This window comes from Palaemon carinicauda, chromosome 2 (assembly GCF_036898095.1).
Source record: "Palaemon carinicauda isolate YSFRI2023 chromosome 2, ASM3689809v2, whole genome shotgun sequence".
Lineage (NCBI taxonomy): Eukaryota > Metazoa > Arthropoda > Malacostraca > Decapoda > Palaemonidae > Palaemon > Palaemon carinicauda.
In genome coordinates this window covers 32,342,384-32,355,639 of record NC_090726.1, presented here as the reverse complement: position 1 = coordinate 32,355,639, position 13,256 = coordinate 32,342,384, and the positions used below count along the sequence as shown (strand labels likewise).

General features: G+C 43.4%; 1 protein-coding gene across 1 annotated transcript in view; it reads right to left on the bottom strand.

Annotated features, from left to right (window-relative positions):
• Nucleotides 1-12,583, bottom strand: part of LOC137615886 (uncharacterized) — a 46,371-nt gene extending 33,788 nt beyond the window's left edge. Inside the window, exons 1-2 of the mRNA XM_068345576.1 lie at nucleotides 12,430-12,583; nucleotides 6,094-6,260 (exon numbers count right to left, since the gene is read on the bottom strand). Of these exons, the coding sequence (XP_068201677.1) occupies nucleotides 6,094-6,248 (155 nt within the window). The 5' untranslated portion in view covers nucleotides 6,249-6,260; nucleotides 12,430-12,583. The remainder of the gene's footprint in view (nucleotides 1-6,093; nucleotides 6,261-12,429) is intronic.
• Nucleotides 12,584-13,256: the final 673 nt, after the last annotated feature.

The following is a 13,256-nucleotide window of genomic DNA, read 5'->3' as shown; positions in this document are numbered from 1 at the left end:
GGTGGGAATGCATATAAGTCCAGATGAGACCAATCCAGTAAAAACGCGTCTATGTGGATTGCTTCTGGATCTGGGATTGGTGAGCAATAGATTGGTAATCTTTTGGTCAACGAGGTGGCAAAGAGGTCTATGGTGGGTTGACCCCAAGTCGCCCAAAGACTCTTGCACACGTCCTTGTGGAGGGTCCATTCCATGGGTATCACCTGACCCCTCCGACTGAGACAGTCTGCCAAGACGTTCAAGTCCCCCTGGATGAATCTCGTCAACAGGGAGATGCCTCGATTTCTTGACCATATGAGAAGGTCCCTTGCGATCTCGTACAGCGTGAGGGAGTGTGTGCCTCCTTGCTTGGAGATGTACGCCAAAGCTGTGGTGTTGTCTGAGTTGACCTCTACCACTTTATTTCGAAGAAAGCTTTCGAATTTCATCAAGGCCAAGTGGACTGCTAATAGCTCCTTGCCGTTGATGTGCATGCTCTTCTGACTTGAGGTCCACAGACCCGAGCATTCCCGACCGTCCAGGGAAGCACCCCAACCCAAATCCGACGCGTCTGAGAACAACACGTGGTTTGGGTTCTTGACTGCTAGGGATAGTCCCTCTCTCAGACTGATATTGCTGTCCCACCATTTCAGGCATGCCTTTATTGGTCCGGAGACTGGGATTGATACCGTCTCTAACGTCTTGTCCTTGTTCCAGTGAGAGGCTAGATGGAACTGGAGAGGCCGAAGGTGTAGTCTCCCTAGCGAGACAAACTGCTCCAGGGATGAGAGAGTCCCTACGAGACTCATCCAACTCCTGACTGAACAACGTTCTCTTTTCAGCATTAGTTGGACTTTGAGCAGGGCTTGTTCTATTCGGGTGGCAGACGGAAAAGCCCGAAAAACTGGACTGCGAATCTCCATCCCCAAATATAGAATAGTCTGGGATGGGATCAGTTGGGACTTTTCTAGGTTGACCAAAAGTCCCAATTCCTTGGCCAGACCCAACGTCCAATGTAGATCCTGCAGACAGCGATGACTGGACGATGCTCTGAGAAGCCAGTCGTCCAAGTACAGGGAGGCTCGGATTCCCGATAGATGGAGGAATTTTGCCACATTCCTCATGAGCCTCGTAAACACGAGAGGAGCAGGACTGAGGCCAAAGCACAGGGCTCGAAACTGGTACACCACATTCCTGTAAACAAACCTCAGAAACGGTTGGGAATCCGGGTGTATAGGAATGTGGAAGTACGCATCTCGTAGGTCGAGAGAGACCATCCAGTCTCCCTCTCTGACCGCTGCTAAGACGGACTTCGTGGTCTCCATCGTGAATTTTGTTTTTGTAACAAAAACGTTGAGCGCACTGACGTCTAGCACCGGTCTCCAACCTCCTGTATGCTTTGGGACTAGGAAGAGACGGTTGTAAAACCCCGGTGATTGAAGGTCCGAGACTTTCACCACCGCTCCCTTCTCTAGCAACAGAGACACTTCTTGATTTAGGGCTTGTCTCTTTGACTCCTCACGGTACCTGGGAGAGAGGTCTATGGGAGTTGTCACTAGAGGAGGTTTGCGTACAAACGGAATTTTGTACCCCTCTCTGAGCAACAGAACAGACTCTTGGTCTGCACCCCTCTTCTCCCAGGCCTGCCAGAAGCTCTTCAATCTGGCACCTACCGCTGTCTGAGGCTGTCGGCAGTCAGACTCTGCCACGGGAGGACTTGGCTCCTCTCTTCTTACCTCTCTTTCCCTCGGCACGAGAGCTTCCCCTGCTGGGAGCTCTGCCACGAAAGGGCGGGATAAATCTAGATGCAGGAGTCTCGATCCTGGGTCTCACAGCAAAGGATGCAGAAGGAGCCCCTTTGCGAGCAGAGGACGCCATCAGGTCATGGGTGTCCTTCTGCACAAGCGAAGCAGCTATATCCTTAACCAGCTGTTGCGGAAACAAGGACGCTGATAAGGGAGCAAAGAGCAGTTCCGATCTCTGACAGGGAGTAACTCCTGCCGAAAGGAAAGAGCAAAGGGTTTCTCGCTTCTTTAAGACTCCCGACGTAAAGGTGGAGGCGAGCTCATTGGAGCCATCGCGGATGGCTTTATCCATACAGGACATGATAAGTAAGGAAACATCTTGGTCGGCAGACGAGATCTTCCTACTTAAAGCTCCTAATGACCAGTCAAGAAAGTTAAACACTTCAAAGGCCCTGTATACGCCTTTAAGCAGATGGTCAAGGTCCGAGGAGGACCAACAAATCTTCGAGCGTCTCATGGCCAGGCGACGGGGAGAGTCTACGAGGCTTGAGAAGTCACCCTGGGCAGAGGCAGGGACTCCCAAGCCGAGAATTTCTCCCGTGTCATACCAGACGCTCGATCTAGAAGCAAGCTTAGAAGGAGGGAAGGCAAAGGCCGTCTTCCCCAAACTCCTCCTGGTATCCAACCAGTCGCCTAGAAGACGTAAAGACCTCTTGGAAGAGCGAGAAAGCACTAGCTTAGTAAAGGCTGGCTTGGTAGCAGGTAAGCCTAGAGCAAACTCAGACGGCGGCGAACGAGGAGCAACAGCAACAAAGTGATCTGGAAAAAGATCCTTGAAAATCAACATGATCTTCTTAAAGTCCATCGAAGGAGGAACCGCCTTAGGTTCATCTACATCTGAAGGATTATCATCAGGATGAGGATCAGCAACGTCCTCATCTGAAGGAGCTTCGTCCAATAACTGCTGAGTTACAAGCAAAGGCGAGACCTGCCTTGGTGGCAATGCTTGACAAGCAGAGTCCACACGCACCGGTGCATCAGTAGCAGTCCAGGACGCTACGTCATGTAACTGCTTAACAGCCTGACTGTCAACAACAACAGGAGCGGGAGGACGCTCGACGTCAACTCGAGACTGCCTTGACTGCCTAGACTGAGCAGTCAAAACAACTCTTGACTGCGGTGCTTGACGCTCAGCGTCAAAACAAGTCAACTTCGCTGGTTGGCGAACGTCCTGAACGTCAACAAGAGCATTCGGCAGCGGCTGAACGTCCACATGCGGCTGAAAGTCAACACGGGACTGCATCGAGTGAGGCTCTACAAAACGTGACTGACGTGACTTTGTAACGCCAACGTCAACAGGACGAGCAAAGGCTCGTTTGGGCGGCTGACGGCCAGGATCTCGATCAGCTAAGCGGCCAGGATCTCGATCAGCTAAGCGGCGAGGATCATCGTGAACCTTTACAGCAGAATAGTCCTCCATAAGAGAGGCAAGCTTATTCTGCATGTCTTGCAGTACAACCCATTTAGGATCAACGGGAATGGGTGCGGTAAGAGACGAGGGTAACGTCTGTGACTGCAAAACATTGCCTACACCAAGACTCTCGGAGCCTGTGTTACGCTTCTGTTTAGGCGGCGAGCAGTCTTCCGATGACTGCACAGGGTCAGAGCTGTCCCAATGGCTACAACCAGGACGCTGGACCTGTCCTGAAGGGACTGACTTTCGCTTTAAGGGCCTCGAAACCTTGCTCCACGGTTTCTTACGCGAAAAGCCTTCGGATGACGAGGAGAAAACCGTCTCGCTCGTCTTATGGTAGGGGCGGTCTTGACGAGACACGCCTGAAACCATAGAGGGAACGTCTGTTCGCTGATTAAAGCCTCTCGAACCCATAAGTCCTACGACATTACTTCTCCCTGGGGCTTGGGAGCTTGCAAGAGGTCTCGGACTAGGCGAACGACAGGCACGAACAGACGAACCCTCGGTCGCAACACTGATAACACTTTGCGCACTAATCACTTTCCCACGATTTTCTAATGTGGCACTCTGACACTTTAACTCTTTTACGTCTGCCATGAGTTGATTACGGTCCGTAGCTAATGACTCAACTCTCTCGCCCAAAGCATGAATGGCACGTAACATATCCCGCATTGATGGTTCCTGAGTGCTAGTAGAGGGTTCAGGCACAACTACTACAGGGGAAGGATTAGGTTCAGGGGCATGGGAGGAGGAAAATTCTAACGATCTAGAGGAACTTCTCCTCACCCTATCTCTCTCTAGCTTACAAGAATACTTGTCAAACTCAAGCCAATCGAATTCCGAAAGGCCCACGCACTCCTCACACCGATCTCCTAATTGACAGGTTTTACCCCGACAATTAGAACACACAGTATGTGGGTCGAGAGAGGCCTTTGGAAGACGCTTATTGCAATCCCTAGCATTACATTTACGAAATCTAAGAATTGGAGAAGGGTCAGCCATTTTGAAAAAGTCAAAGAAAGTCCAAAAAACAATCCAAAGTCATCAACAATTAAATCTATCCAAAAAAGAGTTCAAGAGTTTAAGTTGAAGATAAAACACCTGCACTGCGAAAGCTCAAACCAAAAGGAAGTACTTCACCAAGACTGTTGAAAAACTCCAGGTTAACAGCGAGTAATGGTACGTCTTGTCGATCAGACCGACAGAGAAGAATTGGAGCTGTTTACATGTATATGCGGTATCTGGCCGATAGTTGGCGCTGGTGGGCACACCCGCAACCTTCATAGCGATCGCTCGCGAGTTTTTGTGTTTTTTCTGTCGAGCCGCCGGAGCGTTAGCTATTATATATTCACCGGCTAAGTTAAATATTTAAAAAACAGAGTAGCAACTCAACCCGCAACGGGAAGGAAGCTACCGTAATACGTAGTAGAAATAAAAGGGTGAACGACCTCAGGGAGAGAGAGAGAGACCGTAGTCAAACTAAACTTCCAAGATCCCTAAGCTGATAGACCAAGTTCCCCATAGGGCCGTAGGGAAGGAGGAACAGCGGAGAACAGATTAATAAATAAAGTCCAGCGATGACGATTCCCCACGGCGCCCGCCGAAGGACCAAGGGAGAGATCGCGACCCATGAAAAGTCACCGTGGTGGCCTGGGACCACACGGAGAAGTTGTCGTACAAATGAGTGGACTTTCTACACACACACACAGCACAAACACTGAAAAGGAAACTTACTGTATTTCTATACTCAAATATATACATAAACATAAGAATGTTTACATATATATATTAAGTATAAGAAAAGTAAGTAATTAAGTAAGACAAAACATTAATGGCTGCCATACGAGTATGGGACAGACGTGTCTGTTCATCGTCCGAGCCAAAAGTGAAGTAGTTCACCGGTGTGTGAGGGGTGGAGGGGTAGCTAGCTACCACTCCCCTACCCCCTTGCTAACTAGCGCAGGGGTAATACACCCTCGTTAAATTCTAATGGCTCGTCATTTCAGCTACGCCGAAAGTAAACCCTATGTAAATAGCTAAGGTTTGTATTTTGATTACAGAACAAATGAAATTTTAAAGATATGATTTATTCCTTTACTCACTTCGATGTTCATATGGCATCGCCTCCAGAAGCTTAGTTTATCGACATTTACCCGTAAAATTTTACAAAAAAAAAAAAGACTTCAATTGTCTAAAAATACATATATATGCGAGAAACTTAAGTGTCACATAATACTACTGTATATTGTATTGGTTCCTGGGACACTAATTTCAAATGACCCACAATTCATACATAAGCTTAAAGTTGATTAAATATCAATGTCATCCAAGTTTTATTCTTTTAAATTTCAGACACAGCATTAGAAATTTGATATAATTTTTCCACCCTTTTTCATTAATGTATGCGTTTACCAACAATATGTTAATACTATTCTCTTTATTTGCTGTCTAACATATTCTAACAGAAAAGCTGCATTTATCTCATGAGTATCCATTCTAAGAATTTCAAGTTTCCACAAAAATTATTCCAAAACCAGGTTTTTTTTTTCTTTTTCCAAAATTCAAAGCATTTCTTTATTATTGTAGTTTCTTTGCCTATAGAAAATGTATTCATCAAAACATACTGATACAAAATTTTGCATCTGAAGTACAATACAGCACTCTATTTGCAAAACTTGACTTTCATCTATCACTTTTTCAAAACCTTAACTTGTAATTGTCCAATAATTTGGGTTAATATAAGAGCTAACATGCAGAGTTTAATAAAATCCTAAACTATAAACAGTCTACTGTACAAATAACTTCATACAAAACCAAAAACAAATATGCAAAGATAATTCTATCAAGATCTTGGTGGAGAAAAAAAAAAAAAAAAAAGTATCTTCTGCTACAAACCTGTTAGACTGTGTGTCTGCTGACGGTAGCGATCCTATGGACTGGAAAGAGTCTTCGCTTGCCAAATCAAGGGCTTCCTTTCCTTGTGAGACATTAAATGAATCAAAAGCTTTCTCCTCAGCAACTCCATTGCTTGTGTTGGCCACTGACGTCATCTAGCTTTAGATCTGAAACAATAATTAGGTACAGTAATAACCATCTTTATATCAGTTTCACATACTGTACGTCAGTTTTGATTTTACATAGTTTATCTTCAAGTACAGTATTAAATATCACAAATTTTAAAAGCAACTTTCATTTTTCCTAGCTATATATACCCGATTCCTATAATAGGAGTACTGTATGTTTTCAGTTAACCCATAAGCAGTTGTTAAAACTTTTAACAAGGTGTAGGTAGTTAACTGGCAGGAGGCAGGGAAGCCTTAGCCACTCACCAGTACCTGTACACTGAAAAGAAGCCACTTCGACCTTAACCTAGGGTTTGCGGGGAGGTTGTGGTGGGAAGTGACTCTTGAAATAATTGAATTTGTAGAGTTACGAAAAAATACAAATTACTTCTAAAATATTCCCACAAATATACAAACGATGTAGCTTCTCCATGCTTATAAGAGTGCTGCAGCCAAAGTAAAAAAGTTACCTGTTCCAAGTTTTCAAGCATAACCAAAATTGAGAATCTCAATGATATAGGAACACACTCAATGTTTGATCTCACAGTGTGGTAAGATTTAGGTTGAGGAGCTATATAAGCAAAAAGGGGGATCTCAAGCGATGATATCACAGAACCGGCTTGGAAACGTCTCGAGGTAGGAGAGATGAGGGTAACTGCCATCGTCTTGACAAGCAATGCTTGTCTCATGCGAGACTAAATACTGGTAACATGCGCATGCGCGTTACCCAATCAAAAGATTCCTGATCTCAGTAAATGACTAAGATTCTCGATCACAGTAACCAATCGTAAGGTTCCAAAGCGCGTCACAAGGCCAACAGCATGGGAAACAGTGACCGTGGAGCAAACCCAATCGAATTGTTCACATAAAAATAAGACATGAAGGGGTATGGTACTAGGAAAACATGGCATATATGAAGGTAAGCTCTCGTAGCCTGTACAGCTTTGAGAATAATCAGAAGATCTTCCAACTTATCGTGTAATGGAAATTCTGGAACACAAGACAGATCCTAGCAGTTCAGCTGTATGAAAGTCACTGAAGAAGATACGTGAAGTGTCCATTCATGTAGTGTTGAGAAAACACTGTGAACACTTGAACTTTGTACCAAAATGTACGGTACTCTCGAGGAAGTAAGTATTCCCGCGGGCGGATGGTGAAGTTTACGAAAAGCGAGGTGGTATTCTTCCTTACTCTATTCTTCCTTACTCTTCTTTTGGTCTAGCATCCTTGGGAGAGGAAGGGAGAGGAGGCGCCTTAGGGGCTGAATAACTAGGAACCATACGCTCTAAATCAATCGGAACCAACTTATAGTTATCAGTCAAAGAGATCTCCTTTATAGAACTTGAGCCCCTACTGGTCCTTGGATGATTCGAGTCCCCCGAAGGAGGAGTATCTGCTCGTGTTGCAACCCCTTCTATTTTTCCGAGGCTTGATTGGAATGATGACCAATCTCTACCAATCTCAGAGGCCTTAGAACTCAGATATTCATATCTGGAAGACCTCTGCGACAGAGTCGTAAACCCGGACGGCAGGGTTGCTGGTCACTCCAGCATCTAGGGTCAGACAGAGTGGAACTCCTTACCGAGAAACCCAAAACTTCCATAGGAATCCTAAGAGTGCTTCTAAGAGTTTCTGGGGGAGCTTGGGCAGGTTCTCAGACCACCTGTTCAACTGCCTCCAAGTACTTATGTGTCATCCAAGTCCCAAATTGGCGAGGTAGGTGTTTGTTGCGTAGTATGGCGCACGCTTAACTCCTATGGTTAGCGAGTACAAGCCAAACCCCCTCAACAGTTGTTGGTTGGGAATAAAGCATGGTCGTATGCGCACACTGATGTCTGTCCTGAGATGGCGTGGGATGGGTTTGGCACGTAGTTATAGATGTGCGCTGACATCCCAGTGAGGGTGAGTAGGTTGCCGTGTATATGGTAGCGTGCCCTGTACGCCTCTCCCACTCACCTCTGAGGGTGAGAGGGTGTACAGTAACATGATAGGCTCGTCATTCCATTCTAAGTTGGCTAGTTTCTCAGCCAACACGCACTGAAGGTAGACAGACATACTCTTTCTTTCCCCTACTGTAGTATTATAAGGATAAATGTTATTCTAATGTCCCAAATACAGCACTGATCTGAACTATAAACTTACCAACTTCACCAGGGCACCATACATATGGTGTTCTAAGTCAGTTGTAAGTATGCGAGTGGTGAAGTAAGGATTGCTGGTCACTCCAGCATCTAGGGTCAGACAGAGTGGAACTCCTTACCGAGAAACCCAAAACTTCCATAGGAATCCTAAGAGTGCTTCTAAGAGTTTCCGGGGGAGCTTGGGCAGGTTCTCAGACCACCTGTTCAACTGCCTGGACAAGGTCTTGAAACCAGGACTTATCCTTCGAAAAGGAATGTTTTCAAGGTAGTACTGTGCCTTGTTTCCTATGCATAGAAGAGCACTCACTAGGACAATCCAGGTAAGAAGCACATGCATACGGTGAATGCTGCACAGGTGCGCTCTTGATGGCGAGGCGAGCACAAATAGGGAGAGTGTTAATCAGGGAGTGCTAGTGAGGTGAGCACTCGTGAGACAACTGCAAGTGGATGGAAGTTTGCGCATCGGAATGCACAGGCATCTTGACTGACCGTGTACGTTGTCTCTCTTCTACATAGCAAGACAAAGCACGCATGGTTGATGCCTCGTCAAAGTGATAAGGCGAAGCTAGCCTATGGTGTTCTGCATAAAGAGGATGGCGCTGGCCTCCAAGTACTTAAGTCTCATCCAAGTCCCAAATTGGCGAGGTAGGTGTTTGTTGCGTAGTATGGCGCACGCTTAACTCCTATGGTTGGCGAGTACAAGCCAAACCCCCTCAACAGTTGTTGGTTGGGAATAAAGCATGGTCGCATGCGCACACTGATGTCTGTCCTGAGATGGCGTGGGATGGGTTTGGCACGTAGTTATAGATGTGCGCTGACATCCCAGTGAGGGTGAGTAGGTTGCCGTGTATATGGTAGCGTGCCCTGTACGCCTCTCCCACTCACCTCTGAGGGTGAGAGGGTGTACAGTAACATGATAGGCTCGTCATTCCATTCTAAGTTGGCTAGTTTCTCAGCCAACACGCACTGAAGGAAGACAGACATACTCTTTCTTTCCCCTACTGTAGTATTATAAGGATAAATGTTATTCTAATGTCCCAAATACAGCACTGATCTGAACTATAAACTTACCAACTTCACCAGGGCACCATACATATGGTGTTCTAAGTCAGTTGTAAGTATGCGAGTGGTGAAGTAAGGATACAGCTACTGTAATTGGGGGTTAGAGAGATGACCCCCTCCCGACAAGTCTTAATGGTTTTGATGCTTATTAGTAAAGACTTGGTTGCTATTTACTTAGGGCCAAATTTCTAGTAAACATAGAAAGCTAACATTTCCCCGAACCAAACTTGGGATCCATTACCATACTCGCCAAGGAAGCTTCACCATTGTGCAACCCAAACTATCTTATGTTTGGTACAGCATTTCTGAGTCATTGACCATCTTAGTATCTAGGGTTATCATATACCAATGATTAATATATAAATGCACAAAAATGTGAACACCATTTCATTGTCCAAGTTCATTGTTCACTTTTGGCAACCTGATTGTGGGTTAATGCACATGCGCTGTCAGTATTCGCTTTTACCAGCTCTTCTGTTTTTTGTAAGACATAATCATTAGCTGGCTCTTTGAAACAATTAAAAGCTTCCAAATATCAATGGACAAGTTCCCAAATTTGTTTTCCTCTGCATTAGTTCAAGCATGACCACTGTCACAAGATGAGGTCCCCTAGAGGAAGGTCAAACAATTTCTAAATTTTATGTAATTCCATCTATTTCAGTGGTTAATAATGTTTAAAGCCCTCTTCGTTCCGTATATAGCTATTGTTACTCTATGAGACAAAAAAATCACCAAAATAAAGACACACACAATTGATGTGCGCAGCACATACACATACCACTTGTCAAAAGAGGAGCAATGAGATAAGTGTTTGCATTACTAAATATTTCATTACTTGCTGGGAGGGGCATCGTGCCCCAATAAGCGCAATCATACTATTGTGTTTCATTATAAAAGGGAATTAAAAGAGTTAAAGCATTTCTGGGTGCAACAACATTATGCGAGGAAGATAGTCAATTGGAAAGAACAACATCGTGCCGATACGTAAAAAAAAAGGTCAAATTTGTTGAAAGCACATCATTTACTATATGAAAACTTTTTTTTTATTAGAAAATATTGTCCCGACTGGAACTATAATTCTATCTTAATATGTAGGCCTACCAGTAAATACCTTATACAGTACGGACGACATCGAGTAAGGCAGGGTTTGTAGCCCATAGTTTACTATATTAACACGACGTAGTCTAGTATGGCCTATCTTACATAATCTCTACTCTAGGATAAAAGGTAAAACTGGAGGGTCCCCATTATCAGCAGATATAAATATATAAATATTTCAGTAGGTATTTATTTGTGGTGAAAATAAGTGTCATTTTGGTAATTATATATTCTAATTTCTAGCTTAACTGGAATTTGCTATAAGAAATGGACGAGTGCTGGCTAGTTTAGTATTTTTCTCTATATGTTTAATAGGGGCTGAGGCATATCAACTTACGTATCAGTCGATTAAAATGTGAAGTATGTTTTACACTCTAAGTCCATTGTTTAAATCTGTGAGAGACTGAAGGGGCCTTATTGAGCATGCGTGTTTTCCCATGTTTTGGGGAGCTTTCTGTGCATTTACAACGACGTATTTGTCAGGTGGTTTTATAAACCAATTAATAGCTTACAAGTACTTCTTCCTAAGTTCCCAAATGTTGCTCTACAACAGCCATTTTTTTCCCACCTTTGTCTTCACTTTCAAATTAACCACCATCTCGTAAAAACATCTCCAAGAGGGAATTTAAGGGAAGCACATCAATCTCTAGAAATTGTGTAATTTCATTTATGTTGGCAATTGTTAATGATGGATATGCTCTCCGTTCAGTCTAAAGCTATTGTTACTCAAGTGAAATTATAAAATAACAGCGAAATAATGCCTCAAAGGTCCGATTCCAAGTTAATTTTCAGGGAAGGCCAGCACATTTTCAACTGCAAAGCTTTTGTAAAAATTGCCAAGGAAAAAACAATAAATAAATAAATAAAAGGCGACTGTGTCAATCATAGGGTAAGGATTTATTTGTGATTTACTTCTAGTTTGTGACCTGAGAAGGGGGGTGTCTGGCTAGCGGTTGTGACCTCGGAAGGGGAGTGCGGGGGCTTTCCCCCGTCTACAGGTTATGACCTGGCAAGGGGGGAAGAGGGGTATGGGGGCTTGCACACCCCAGCTAGGGATTGTGACCTGGGAACTACTAGGTTAGGTTAGGTGGGTTTGTTAGGTTCTGTACCACTTTACAAATCTCATAAGTTAAATAATTACGTTTTGGACTGTTCTCAGCCATTTACATGAACCATATGTTTTTCCAACTGCTTATCTTCGGCTTATTTTACATTTCTGACCATTATTATTGCTGTAAATCTCTCGTTTATAACATTCCCCCATCCCAAAAAAAAACTGATTTCCCACTGGGGTCCCCCATAATTGTCTTTGTATAAGGGGGTCCAAAAACTCCTGAACCGATGGTTTGCCCCAAAAACCAGGGTAAAAAATGCATAAAACACAAGATAGCGAGTAGGATATGGTTCATGTATTTGGCTAGACATTAAAGTATCATATTTACCGTTCTTTTAACGAAAACGGGCGCTTTTCTGAAAGTTTTCCAATGGGAAAAAGTTTTTCCCATTCGTAACTAAACCTGATAAATTACCAAAATGAAAATATTAAACACTATATACGTAAAGGATTGAGTTAACTCGGGCTCTGGCATTTCACCATTGTAACCTTGACTAGATCCGAATGCACTCAAAATCACAACCGGCTACGCTATACAGACTATACAAGTATCTGATTTATTAACTAAATAACACAATAACAGTATAATGAACAGAGTACCGTCAATACGGCTTGACGACAAAATAAAAATGTAGGCCTGAGTGATTAGAGCCGAAAGCAAATGTTATCATATTTTGGGGTGAATGCAGCATGACGAGCCTTCCCACACCATTCTAAATATACAGGTATTTGTCTTGAATGCATACGTACTTACATCTTAATGATAAAATATTCAATTCAGCTTTAATGGCCAATATTGAGGAGTAGTTCTAAACGACACCACCGTAGACAGGCAAACAGTCACTGTGATCATGGAAATGAACGAACTTGTCAATTCTTAGAGACCTTTGCCCGTCTTGACGTGCGAGAATGTAGGCGACATTTGTAATAAGGGCATTTTACTCGTGATTTTGTCATGTGTTTCTTTTATCAGTAATGTATTTAAAAATCATCACATACTGAAATAAGTTTTAATATTTCATACTTATTCATATTTTGTATATTAACACTAAAATTCAATCGTCTGTCGTAGTCTGTTTGTAATAGGTTTAACCGACTAACTTTATTTCGGAAATTATGTTGTGTGAATCATTGAAAAATATATCTTACTAAATGATGACGTTCAATTGACTATTTTCTTTCAGTAACAAACGCATGCCACATGTCCAAGTTTGATTTCTACATTGAGATCCGGAATATCCACGCATTTTATTACTTAGGAAAAGGGGGAGATGGCACTTTAAACTCAGCTGTTTTCTGCCATTCCCCAAACTTGTCTGGGAATCCACCTTAACCCCCAATACAACCCTCCACACAGGTAAATAAGTGCAGTTGCCAGGCAAATTATATTACCATATAAATAAAGTGAACTGTTTTACTGTGCAGTTGAGAGAAACGTGTTGAATGAGCATCCCAAGTATAAAAAACTAACATTTTCTCTATTTACAAAAATATCAAAGGATGAAACCCCGAAGAAGATTGTATAACCCTAATCATGGAAACGTTTCATATTCAAGGGAAAGGTGCTAGAATCATCCAAAT